The sequence below is a fragment of the Babylonia areolata genome, chromosome 15, assembly GCF_041734735.1.
Source record: "Babylonia areolata isolate BAREFJ2019XMU chromosome 15, ASM4173473v1, whole genome shotgun sequence".
Lineage (NCBI taxonomy): Eukaryota > Metazoa > Mollusca > Gastropoda > Neogastropoda > Buccinidae > Babylonia > Babylonia areolata.
In genome coordinates, this window is record NC_134890.1 from 8704914 (window position 1) to 8718602 (window position 13689).

Below are 13689 nucleotides of genomic sequence, written 5' to 3' on the forward strand. Positions count from 1 at the left end.
TGTTGTTGTTGTTGTTGTTGTTTGTTTGTTTGGTTGGTTGTTTTGTGTTTTTTTTGTGTGTTTTTTTTCTTGTTGTTAAAAAAAAAAAAAATAATAAAAACTTTCACCGTTTGTAGTTATCATAGAAGCAGCTGTCATGTTTCATTTTATCTCCCTACCCACGAAACAGTTCACAACCCCTCTCCCGCCCCAACTTCAACAAATCCATTCACCCCCAAGCTACTTTCTTCCCCACAAACCCCTATACTCTAGCCCCACACTACTTATATTGCCTTCCACAACCGTCCACCCCACTCGTCCACCTACCTCTCCTGATACCCCCCCCCCCCTTCCCCCCAAAACCCGGCCAGCTTTCCCTCCAGCCCAAGGAAGAAAGATGCTGAGCAATTATCAAAAGAAAAATGCCTGTCAGAAGTATTATCGGGCTCTACTACCTCAATGTCAACACCCAAGAATGTGTGTCTTTCTGTCTACTTTAGTTAAAGCACACAAAAATTCCTGATAGGATGAGAATACAATAATGTTCGGTATTGAGGACAAAAATCATATCATCCATGGAAATGAATAAATGTAATAAGCAGTGGTTTTAATGTTGTTATTTTTTGGTGGTGCTGTTTTCTTTACATCAATTGGTACGTCACAAGCCTTCAGGAATGATTTGGTTTGACCCATTTAAGAAATGGATGTTTGTCATTTCTCAACCTATTGTAATGTGTCTTTGTTGTTGTTGTTTTTTGTTGTTGTTGTTGTTTTTTTTTAACTGTGGTAGATGAATACATCTGTCTAAACGCATTCTTGCCATGCTTGAATTGGTACTGTCCATGAATACAAAACAAAGCAAAACAAAACAACCCCCCCCCAAAAAAAAACAAAAAAAAAAAAACCAAAAAAAACAACAAACAAACAAGGACGTTTACATTGTGCAATACAATAAAATAAAAACAGTGAAAAGTATGAAGGAAGACAATGAGAAGGAAGAAGAAGAAAACCTCCAATGGATAGGAAGCACATCCTGAATGGCCATCTTCTCTGAACCAGCCTTCTTTGTTCCCGAAAGAGTTCAGTCTGAACCAGACTTGCTGGGCATTTTGCAACCCAGAAACCAGTCAACACTTTGCGAAAGACAGATTGTTTGCTCCAGAAAGATATGGAAGCTGTTCGATATCACCTGCACTCTCTGTCTCTCTCTGTTTCTCTCTCTTTCATTCTTTTTTTTATACATCTCTCTTTATTCTTTCTTTCTTTATTCCTTTCTTTCTTTCTTTCTTTCGTTATCTCTCTTTCTTTCTTCATATCTTTCTATATTTTTCCTCCTTTCTTCTTTTCTTTATATCTATCTCTTACTTACTTTCATTCTTTCTTTCTATCTGTCTCTGTCTCTCTTTCTTTCTTTCTTTCGTTAACATGCATTGCAATGGGATGTTTGTCTATATAAAAAAGGAATAATGTTCACATACCCCTTCATAAAGGCTCTAGGCCTATACATGAATAAACCATCTGGAATCTTTCTTTATTTCTTTTTTTCTTTCTTTCTTCTCTCTCTGTGTCTCTGTCTCTCTCAATCTCTCTCTCTCGTTTGTTCAATATGGCACAGAAGTAATGGGACTTGATAAAACTATTGAACAACGTGAAAAGATGCAGCTGTTTGCTTTTAAAACGTTTCTTGGGAACGCCAAAAGAAAGTGTTTAAAGAGAGACGGAACAAACATAATCGAGATCATTCAAATCTTAGATTTAATACACATACTGGTTAAAGTTCGTCTGCATGGAAGAAAATAGCATACTCGATCATACATATCATTTCGGTGCTATTGAAAAACAAACAAACAAACACCAAAAACCTGGGTTACCAATGTAAGTAATTATTTGAATACGGGCATGTTTGGTTCACACGCGGCGTAGGGTATGCTGAACGTCTTATCTTCGACAAAGATTGATAGATTGTAACTGGATTAGAAAGAAAAAAAATCAGACGTATTCACTGTTTTGTGGCGTTAGACACTCCATCAAATTCTATGTATGTATGTATGTATACCATGAGCGAGAGAGAGAGAGAGAGAGAGAGAGAGAGAGAGAGAGAGAGAGAGACTAAGAACTCAGATCTCAGAACTCAAAGTGTTTTTTATTCAAGGATATTTTAGGCATGACCTCTTCTTCCGATCTGTCCTCGTTAATCTACACCTAGAGAGAGAGAGATACAGAGACAGAGACAGACAGACAGGCACGCACACACGCTTAGTTCAAATGCATATATAAATACAAACGTCCCACACATGCGCGCGAGCTTGTGTGTGTGTGTGTGTGTGTGTGTGTGTGTGTGTGTGTGTGTGTGTGTGTGTGTGTCTGTCTGTCTGTCTCAGTGTGTGTGTGTGTGTGTGTGTGTGTGTGTGTGTGTGTGTGTGTGTCTGTCTGTCTGTCTGTGTCTGTGTGTGTGTCTGTGTGTGTGTGTGTGCCCTGTGGTGAACTAAAAGAGACGGATCATGACTTTGGGAGCCGGGGTGAAGAAGTGAGACACTGAGTCAGTCACACACACACACACATGCGCACGCGCACCCCAGGAGAGACAGACAGACAGACTGACCGAAAGTGAGAGAGGTGGCAAGCATGGACTGTGTTTACCAGTGCCAACACACGCAGTCACTGGCAAACACATTGTCACCTGGCTTAGTCACAGCAAATTGATTGACTGTCGCACACACCCGGCTTCACAAGATACTATTTCTGAATTTGGGAATCACCTTTTCTAAGGAAGGCGGGTACCTTATTGTTCCAGGAAAAAAATGAAGGTCTCTGACTATAAATATTCGTTCAGCGGCTGGGCCGAAGCAGACGACTCGAGAACCAGCAAGCGAAGGACTTCTGATCAGCACACAAACTTCTTGCGTTGAACCCCATCATCAGTCTTGGTTACGTATTGAGCCAGTCTTTTTGGTCACCACTGCAAACGACGAAACAGAGAAGTGATCCCAGCTCAATTGTTTAAGGTGATTATTTAATGAGATAAACAGATAAGTAAGACAAAGAAAATGGAAAAAAAAAAGTTCGACGAAAGGTATCAAATCCTGTGATTCGTACTCAACTGCTGTATTGAGGATAGCCATATACGTTTTTTTTTGTTTTGTGTGTGTGTGTGTGTGTGTGTGTGTGTGTGTGTGTGTGTGTGTGTGTGTGTGTGCGAATGGATTGTTTTTGTCATTTCATTTCCTATTCAGCATTGCCATACACACTTTGTCGACTGAGAGTTTCGTTGAATTAACACATTATAACATTATATGATTTTGTATCTGTGATTGTAATTCCATTGGCGAAACTCGATAGACTTTACCATAGCAAAGTTACACTGATTAGACGATTATCTTGGAGAGAGAGAGAGAGAGAGAGAGTACGCAAACAGACCATATGGCAGGTCATTCAGTGTTAGATTCAAAAGTAGGAAGGTTCTGTTTTTTCCTTAATCATCTTTCCTTTGTTTTCACAGGGGTATTACTGCCTGCTCTTAAGCTATCTCTTTTCCCGTCACTTCTATCCTGCACTCTCGCCAGTTCCCATAAACAGCTTTCAGTCTTCAGGGAGCTACCAATGCCAGGTACACAAGGCAACCACCCACCACCCGGGGTTCTGCATTGCTTCTGAGTCATTTCAGTGGTGTTCAGCAGTTCCTGTACTGTTTTAGTAGGCCTGTATATTTATGTATTGAACACAACTTGCTAAAACTGATGAAATATGGATAGTAACATAAAAAGTCCAAGTGAGGACGTTTATTTGAATGTTAATTTGTTCCAGACACAAGCAGCAGACAAGTTACCTGTGACGATGAGTTCCTACGACTACGACGACGTGGCAGCCTTGGTGATTGACAACGGCTCCGGCATGTGTAAGGCTGGCTTTGCTGGGGATGACGCTCCACGTGCTGTGTTCCCTGCTCTCATTGGCAGACCCAAGTACCAGGTGGGCCTCACTGAGGAAATAAACACAATAAACTGCAGGTAGATTTGTCTACATAATCAGGTATATCTAAGCATGGTATGAACTGATTTTTTCTTGCGTAGCGATGTTTGAGTTTTAGAGAGGTCAGCATACCCAGCATAAGGAAACGTATGATATATCCAGATTTCTATTAACACTTTGGCACAATTGTTTAACTATCAGGTGTTTTTATCTCATACATGTCCGCCTGAATACCAGTGGAGGTTTTTCACAGACACGTGCAATGAAAAAAAATACAATAAGCAAAAGATTAAACATTCGGAGACACAGGTATAAACGTATATCGGAAGTGCACAGATATACATGTATCACACTGACGTCTATAACATGTTGTTTAGTACTGATGTAAACACCCAGGCATGAATGTTCATTATACCTTATGCGACTGTGTTGTGTGTGTGTGTGTGTGTGTGTGTGTGTGTGCAGAACGTGATGGTGGGTATGGGCCACAAAGAGTGCTACGTTGGGGACGAAGCACAGAGCAAGAGGGGCATGCTGTCCTTGCAGTACCCTGTGGAACACGGCATCGTCAGCAACTGGGACGACATGGAGCGTATATGGCACCACACCTTCTACAACGAGTTGAGGGTGGCCCCTGAGGAACACCCCCTTCTGCTCACTGAGGCTCCCCTCAACCCTAAAGCCAACCGAGAGAAAATGACACAGGTAGCTGGGAAAGATTTACTTCAAAGATAAGGTGTTTTCATGATGACATTGGTGTTTGGTTCAAGGCTAACATTTGTCAGGAGGCATTAGTTGTGGGTTTTTTTTCGGAAAGTTAAGAATGGAAAGCAAAATTTGGTCGAGCTAAGACACTGGTATGCATAATGGCTTACTGATAAAGTTGATAACAGACCAGTGGAATTCTATACCTTGAATGGCCAACGGCCAGTGCTAACTATAATGTCTGTCACAGAGTGATGTGATAAAAACAGTGATAAGTCTTGAACACTACGAGTTGAATAAATTACAGACGATGGCGAGAGCTTGCACCTGACTGCCTGTTAACCAAGGTCACTGGCTTTCAGATCATGTTCGAGACGTTCAACACCCCAGCCTTCTATGTTGGCATCCAGGCCGTCCTCTCTCTCTACGCTTCGGGCAGAACCACCGGCATCGTCTTTGACTCTGGGGATGGAGTCTCTCACGTGGTGCCCATTTATGAAGGTGAGGGTCACTTTCACAGGGTCCCCAGAGATGGAGTCTGTCATGTGGTGCTCAGTTTGTGGATGTCAGTAGAACGGTCCTGGGGCTTTCGATGTGGCAACTTCGTGTTTTGCCAGTTTTTACACGCCATTTGGGATTTCCATTTACAATCACTTACGATAGACCTCATAATAGCTGCAGAGATATTTTCTTTCACACAACAAAGGAAGTGTAGATAGAAAGATATCTCTGTTATTATTGCAGAATTAATCAACGTCTATACTGTTACAACGATGTTATGTACCGAGCTGTGTGGATGTTGCAGGCTACGCCCTGCCTCACGCCATACAACGCATTGACCTGGCCGGCAGAGACCTGACCGCTTACCTCCAGAGACTTCTCACTGAACGTGGCTACAGCTTTACTGGTTCTGGTATGTATGATTGTATGGATGGAAGGATATATATATATATATATATATATATATATATATATATATGTGTGTGTGTGTGTGTGTGTGTGTGTGTGTGACACAGAGAACGAGAGAGAGAGAGGGAGTGTGTGTGTTCATATTGCTGGGTTGCTCCATTTTCGTTCGAGATACAAAAGATAATCAGCCTAGTTTACCGTGGCAATAAGACTATTGAAGCAACCAACTCAGAAGTTAAAATGTATGTTCGCTTGCTAAAGAAAACAGACTGACGATGGTGGTCTGGCTCAAGCCCCAAACAACAGTGACACAAATGTTTTCCGCATTCCAGCTGAGCTTGAGATCGTGCGAGACGTGAAGGAGAAGCTGTGTTACGTGGCGCTGGACTTTGACCAGGAGCTGAGCAGTGCCGGCCAGTCCAGCAGTGTGGAGAAGAGCTACGAGCTGCCTGACGGCGGGATCATCACTGTGGGCAATGAGAGGTTCCGGGCCCCGGAGCTCCTCTTCCAGCCGGCCTTCGGGGGTCAGTTGGGTGTCATGTCTTTCTCTCTTTTCCTGTCTGTCCTCTTGTCTTTATGTCGTCTTTTCTGGGAATCCCGTGCCTCTGAGGCTGTCTTCTGTACTGTCTTGCTGGGTCATTGGCTGTGTCTGTTCCTGTCCTTTCATTCTTGTTTTCCTCCCCCTCCTCTTGTCTTTCTGTCCTCCTGTCTGGGACCCACGTGCCCTGACTGACTTCTTCCAGTCTGTCTTTGTTGGTCAGTCGGAGACCGTTTCTCTTCTCTTCCTTTCTTTCTTTCTGACATTCCTGACTGCCTGCCTCTGTGTGTCTCCTCTCTCTGGAAAGGTTCTGTGATGCACAGGATCTGTGTCTGTCATCATGAGATGCCTGCCTCATTTCTTCCATTCTTTCTGAACCTTCCTTCCTGTTTTTCTTCATTCTATCACGTGTCTTTTGGGTGTGCTCTGGTGTGTGTGTGTGTGTGTGTGTGTGTGATGGAGAGAGAGAGAGAGAGAGTGAGAGTGTGTGTCCGTGCTTGCTTTTGTACGTTTGCATGCTCACGTGCAGTATTGAGCTGCTATTCAACAGGTTAGTAAAACTCCCAGCAATGGAAAAAAAAAAGTTTGCATGGCTTAACAACATGACGGTTTTCCCGTGCACAGGCAGTGAGCTAGCGGGGATGCACGAACTGGTGCACAACAGTATCCAGAAATGTGATGTGGACATCCGTCGTGACCTCTACTGCAACACCGTGCTGTCTGGAGGCTCCACCATGTATCCTGGTCAGTGTGTGTGTGTTTGGGGGGATGGGGTGTGGATGAGAGAGACTCGAGACCCAAAGACGTATTACTCAAGCATAAAGATTAAAGGCATTGCCTAGTCTTCTAGTGATTGATAGATAGATAGATAGATTCACACACACACACACACACACACACACACACACACACACACACACACACACACACACACACACACAGATAGAGTGAGGGAGGGAGAACTTTTTTAATGAGGGAAGTGGAACAAGCATGCAAATGCTTTCTTACATCCAGCCCCCAGAGCAAAGAGAAAAGAAATAAAAAAAATATTCACAAAATGACAAAAGGTTATAGAAATACAAACATGACATTCAAACACACACACACACACACACACACACACATATATATATATATATTTATATGTATAAACGATGTATATGTATTTATATACAGAGAGAGACAGAGAGAGAATGTTTCTATACATAGGCCTATATATGCATATTCATTTTATGTGAAAACACACACACACACACACACACACACACACACACACACACACACACACACACACACACACACACACACACACACACACACACACACACAGAGAGAGAGAGAGAGAGAGAGGTGAAGAACTGAATCAAAGAAGAATGAACTAACGAACTAACCAGCCAGTCACGAAGCATGCACACGTACACACACGCACTAACATTCTCAGCGTGCTTGTCTGCCTTTGCCCTCTCCTGAAAGTATATGACATCCACAGGATGGTGACGTAAATCTAACTGTCTGATGTGTCGCTGTGCAGGTCTCGCTGACCGCCTGAACAAAGAGATGTCCGCCATGGCCCCAAGCTCTATCAAGGTCAAGGTCATCGCGCCCCCGGAGCGAAAGTACTCTGTGTGGATCGGTGGTTCCATCCTGGCTTCTCTTTCCACCTTCCAGCAGATGTGGATCTCCAAGCAGGAGTACGACGAGTGTGGACCGTCCATTGTGCACAGGAAGTGTTTCTGAGCAGATTTCCGACAGTGTCGAAAGGACTGGAGAGATGACCGAAAGTAGATGTGTGTGGGGGTGGGTGGTGGGTTGGGGGGGGATTTAACTTTTGTCAATGGAAAGTGATTACATGAATGCTTGAGGAAGTGTAGGATGGGGAGATAACGTGTGTCTGTGGATGAGAGGATGAAGGTATGACGCAGATGAACAGGACTGCAATGAAGTCCACTAGAAACCTTCACGATCGCACCTTCCATCTGTATTGTAAGGGTTAACACTGGGGTTAAGATATGTGATAGTGGTATATTCAGAACGAGGACGATGGGGGTGGGATGTATTTGTGTGTGTGTGTGTGTGTGTGTGTGTGTGTGTGTGTGTGTGTGTGTGTGTGTTTCCAAATTGTACCCGTGGATATCAATGTGGTTCAAAAACTGATGAGCCATGGATCGCTCTCGTCCATAAGAAATTTCCCTGAAGAATGAGCATTTCCAAAACGTTTGAGCACGTGTTATTGGGGATTGGAGACTGGACTGAGTTAGTTCGGAAAGTGGTGCCGGTGGGAAGTCTGTGTAGAACGAACACACCTGCGTGTGGATCTCTAAGCAGGAGTGAAATAAGTGTGTGGTGGGAGAAAACGATAAAGGGGGTTTGGAAGAGAGGGAGGGCGGGAGGAGCGAGTCGTATAAACTAATCTTGAACTTGTAAATGACATGGTACTATTTCGTTACGTTGTATATCATCATGAATTTTGTTTTTTGTTTTTATCAGGCACACGCTGGCGTGTGTTATTACTTTTACTGATCCTTTCAATAAAGAAGATTTTTTCATTCCTTTGAAAATATGTTTCTGAAGTGATTATTGAAGTCGAATGCAATCTCTCTCTCTCTCTCTCTCTCTCTCTCTCTCTCTCTCTCACACACACACACACACACACACACACACACACACACACACACACACACACACGGGAAAGCATTCGCCATTGATCATTTTCTTCTTTTGCACACAGTCTTTAGAATATTTCAAACTGGATCCATGCACTGTGACGATTTTTTTGCACTTCCTATTTTTTCTTCCTCCCCAGTCCCCCAGTCCCCCGGCCTCCCTCCCCCACCCACCACCAAATGGTCATTCGGACGAGACGACAAGCCGGGTTAGCATGCACTTTGCGCACGTAAATAACCCACGGCAACAACACGGTCATAATTGTCCTTGGCATATTTCTATACAAAACTCCATCTTGACACGAAATAAAATAAAACTTTCAAAGAGACAGATAGATGGATAGACAGAGACAGACAGACAGCCTGAGAGAAGGGGGTGAGAGGGTGCCGGTGCTCTTAACGACGTGCACTGCCTGGGGAGGGGAACTCGAATTTCACACTCTATTGCGACAAATTTGTAACAAAATAAAAATGCACTCGCTTGGTATTGTTCGCTAATGTCGGTCTCTCTCTCTCTCTCTCTCTGGCGAAACATGGAGCCGGGTTACAAACGCGTCTCAACACGAATGTGTTTGCCGAGTTCGTATTCCAGGTTAAAAAGCTCGTACTGAGGAGAGTTTGGTCAAGCGTGGAGAATGTAAGTATTTCAATACGAAACCTGTTTTGATTTCCCCCTACAGCAAGCCACAGGCCCATGATATAAACATGGAAAGGATACAAACAAAACATGATATATATTTTAGTGTGTAAGCAAATGAGGAAGAGCTCATATCCACACACACGTCACATAAGCACGTGCGCGCGCAAGCGCAAGCGTAAGTCCTAAATCTATCACACACACACACACACACACATGAATTATTCTCCATGACCACACGTTGTCACAGGGTCATGGATCAAGTGCACCCACGCATATCAGCCAATGAAAATCAATGATAGGTTTTGCGCGCTGTGCACTGCGGGACTGCGACAAGGGCCAGTTCTCGTCTGCTTTCGAGTGTGAAGAATAACGACTGAGATGTTTCAGTTGTCAGTCGACGGTTGTTACCTTTGACTGTTTGCTGTCTGATGAGTTTGCTTTGATATCAGTGCTGCCATGTTTATTTGTTCATTCGGTTTGGCTCTGATAGTGGTAGCAGTTTGTGTGACTGTGAATGTTTTGATCAGACGTCGACGTGTTGATTCTGAAGGAAAAGCTGTTCTCATTACAGGTAGCCTATCTTCTTTCGTTATCGTTATTTTAATCTACTGTCTGTCTATCTCAGTCTGTCTATGTGTATGATGGGTGGGAGGGTGGTGTTTGTGTTTGTTTGTTTGTGTGTGTGTGTGTGGAGCAGTCTTCTCTTATGCTCGTCCACACAGTAGTCTTCACACGCACACACACTCGCACACACACACACACACACACACACACACACACACACACACACACATATATATATATATATAAAGAGATCGGCACGCTTCTACTGTTAGCCATAGCATAAGGTTCCACAATGCCTTGTCTGGTGTCTCTAAGGACAGCAATGTGGTCTGACTAAGTGCCAACACAGCGGTGGAACCACAGGCACTTGCATTACAGCAGTGTTATCGATTTATTCCTGACCTGACACTGCCTCAGCGGGATATCGTGCTGTGCTCTTGTTTTGAGAACAGGTTCTTGTGTGTGTGTAGGGGTGTGTAGGGGTGTGTTGGGGTGGTAGCTTCCTGATTTTGATAAATTGAAAAAGAGCTTGATTCTTATTATTTGCGTTTTTATGTCACCATCAATCTGTTTGCATGTGTGTGTGGGTGAGGGGGCGTGCGCGCGCGCGCGCGTGTGTGTGTACGTGTACGTTCGTGTGTCTGTCTCTGCCTTCTGTCTGTCTGTCTGTCTCTCTGTCTCTCTCTGTGTCTGTCTCTCTCTCTCTCTCTCTGCCTCCTCTCCATTCCCTCTCTCTTACACTCACTTCTTGGTGTGTGCATGCATGTGCGTGTGCATGCGTGTATCCGTCTGTCTCTGCCCTATCTCTCTCTCTGTGCCTCCTCTCCATTCCCTCTTTCTCACACTTTCTCCCTGGTGTGTGTGCGTGCGTGTGTGTGTGTGTGTGTGTGTGTGTGTGTGTGCGCGCGCGCGCGCGCGCGTGCATGTATATCAGCCTTAAAGTTAAGATTGTTTTCTGTCAAAAGCATATAGTATGTAGAACCCATTCGGGTAATGCAAAGCCCAACCCCATGAAGAAAAGAACACACAAGAGGTCTGAAGGATAAAATGCAACTATAGCGCAATAAACATTACCGTATCAAACATTATGCATAGAATTTTGTAATCGAGAACACCTGATAAATGAAATGAACGAAACAATCGCAACAAATGTGTGTGTGTGTGTGTGTGTGTGTGTGTGTGTGTGCGTTTGACAGAAACAGAGACACAGACAAAGACGCAGAAAGGGAGATGAATTTTGTTTTACAGCAGATCTGTTCCATTTTTAGATACATACACAACAGCATTCAACTGCAAAACAAATGTGTTGTTGATACTAGGCTATAATTATATACCATTAACAACTATACAGATCATACGGTGCACCACGTTTCCCCTACTCGCGTTTCGCCTACAGACTGTTGAGTACGTTCGTTTCGCCCACGTCTTGTGCCCACCAGAATACAGAACTGTAAACATCCAAATACATCGAGTTTATCAATAGCATTCACAGTTGTTAAAGTGTACATTTTCAATGTAAATTGCATATGAGCAAACGTTCAGCTTTTCCCGTCTTTTGCCCTTCCACAATGGCATCTTTATTCCCTTTCAGGCGTTCGTTTCGTCTGTGAATGGCTGTTAGTGGTGATTTTTGTGTTCACCAACAGCTTCATAGTTTCAGAAGAGTGAATGCAGATTCAGTTTTAATTGTCTCACACTAATGTGTACTATATTTGAAGAATGTTCAGTTATACAATCAATTATACATAACAATTCAGCAGTAATTTCCAGTCGGGTGAATGAAGATGCAAACGTGCAAAATGCATGGCCTGATTCTATCATGGCCTGAATGTGGTTTAGAAGATGAGGTTGAAAAATGCTTCTGTCGTGAAATGTGAGCATGGCTTCACCTGTTTGCGAAACCAACGTATGTGTGAAGGCAGAACGAATATGAGCATATTGGCGAAACGATTCTGCTGACATGAAGACGGAAAAGGAGGGGGCCGGTTTTGGAGAACAAATCTTGGGGGAAACGTGTGGCACCCGATTCATATGTCAATCTCAGTACAGTTACATTTTATCTGTGACTCCAGGATGCGATCGAGGATTTGGGCACATGCTGGCTATTCAGCTGGCAAAGCTGGGTTACCGGGTCTTTGCCGGATGCTTGGATGCCACAGGAGAGGGCGCTGTAAAGCTCTGTAAAACGTCATCGAATATTGAGGTCATCCAGCTTGACGTCACAAGTGATGAACAAGTAACTAAGGCGAGGACATACGTTGATCGACAGTGGGGAAACGGTACTGATCTCCTCTCTGCTTTGTCATTTGAGGGTCGGTTCTGTTCCAGCAAATTGTTTTAATAGTGTCCCTAGGGTTAGGGTTAACAGAGTCCCATAACATTGTGCAAAGCAATATGTGTCCGATTAAAATGATATTCTGATGATTTAAGTTCTTTCTGAAGAACTGCACCAGATGAAAGTCATCATCATCATTAACATTATTGCTCTTCTTCCTCAGTCATCTTATTATTATTGCTCTTCTTCCTCCTCTTATTATTATTACAGCCCGTCATCATCTTATTTATCTTCTTCTTTCACTTATGATGATGATGATATTATTATCATCATTGTTTAAAGTAAAGTATCTGGACTTTGTCGTTTTTTGTTTTGTGTAGTTGTTGTTTTTGTTTGTTTTTTTACTTGGATATGTAGATTAAAGCCGTTTGTCATTCGTCTTGCAAAGTCAACCCTTCCAAGATGAGCAGCAGTTAGTCGCGGCTCATCACCACTGTGTCAGTGCTGACAATGCAGTGGGGGGTGGGGGTGGGTGTGGCAGGTCTGTGGGCGGTGGTGAACAACGCGGGGGTGGCAGTGTTCGCGGAGGCAGAGTGGTGCTCCCTGGAACAGTACCAGACCGTCATGAACATCAACTGGCTCGGCACCGTCAGAGTCACCAAGGCTTTCCTCCCCTTGGTCAGGGCCACAAGGGGGCGAGTCGTCAACCTGTCCAGTCTGGCCGGTAAGGTTTGAATGGAGAAGGATGGGTGGGAGTGAAGACCCTATATTCCCTGTATATTGGGTCTGTGGTGGGAGGGAGACGGGCAGGATGGAGGGGAGAGGGCACAGATGTGACATGATATGGGTACGTACACCAATCCTCGGTCAGAGACCAAGCTCTACGCGCTTTACAAACATGGAGTCTTTTGAATAACAGGCTGCCTACCTGGATAGAGCCGACTGACAGCTGCCATTGGGCGCTCATCATTCATTTCCTGTGTCATTCAATCAGGTTACAGTCCGGCACACATACACACTCACACAGACAGGTAACATTTTATGCGTATGACCGTTTTGATTATTTTACCCCGCCATGAAAACAGCCATTCGGGGGTGTGCATGCTGAGCATGTTCTTGTTTCCATAACCCACCGAACGCTGACATGGATTACAGAATCTTTAATGTGTGTATACACAGGAAGGGGTTTCAGGCACAAGCAGGTCTGCACATACGTTGACTTCGGAGATCGGAAAACTCCCCACCCTTTAGTCACCTGGCGCCGTTACCGAGATTCGAATCCAGGACCCTGAGATTGAAAGTCCAACGCTTTAACCACTCGGCCATTGCGCCCGTCGGGTGGGGTGGTGGATACTCCAGAACTACGGTTTTTCGTGTCTTTCCGCCCCCACCCCGCCCTCGCCCTTCCCTCCCCTAGCTCACCGCTTGGGCACTGCAAGCCGTCATG

The 13689-nt window shown here is 44.2% G+C and overlaps 2 protein-coding genes across 2 annotated transcripts in view; both read left to right on the forward strand.

Annotated features, from left to right (window-relative positions):
* Positions 1-2793: 2793 nt before the first annotated feature.
* On the forward strand, positions 2794-7874 carry LOC143290408 (actin CyI, cytoplasmic-like). Its single transcript, XM_076599820.1, has 8 exons — positions 2794-2984; positions 3784-3948; positions 4414-4653; positions 5016-5154; positions 5459-5566; positions 5895-6086; positions 6725-6844; positions 7632-7874. The coding sequence occupies exons 2-8, from the start codon at positions 3814-3816 to the stop codon at positions 7835-7837; spliced, it is 1140 nt and encodes a 379-aa protein (XP_076455935.1). The 5' UTR covers positions 2794-2984; positions 3784-3813; the 3' UTR covers positions 7838-7874.
* Positions 7875-9744: 1870 nt separating this feature from the next.
* The window catches only part of LOC143290163 (short-chain dehydrogenase/reductase family 9C member 7-like), a 5388-nt gene continuing 1443 nt past the window's right edge, over positions 9745-13689 (forward strand). Inside the window, exons 1-3 of the mRNA XM_076599469.1 lie at positions 9745-9974; positions 12040-12246; positions 12784-12966. Of these exons, the coding sequence (XP_076455584.1) occupies positions 9860-9974; positions 12040-12246; positions 12784-12966 (505 nt within the window). The 5' untranslated portion in view covers positions 9745-9859. The remainder of the gene's footprint in view (positions 9975-12039; positions 12247-12783; positions 12967-13689) is intronic.

What these genes read in the sequence shown, in the direction of transcription:
- LOC143290408 (XM_076599820.1), top strand. Translation starts at nt 3,814, where the DNA reads ATGAGTTCCTACGACTACGACGACGTGGCAGCCTTGGTGATTGACAAC. An exon ending in ACCGAGAGAAAATGACACAG is followed by an intron (nt 4,654 to 5,015) that starts GTAGCTGGGAAA and finishes ACTGGCTTTCAG; the next exon opens with ATCATGTTCGAGACGTTCAA. An exon ending in CTACAGCTTTACTGGTTCTG is followed by an intron (nt 5,567 to 5,894) that starts GTATGTATGATT and finishes TCCGCATTCCAG; the next exon opens with CTGAGCTTGAGATCGTGCGA.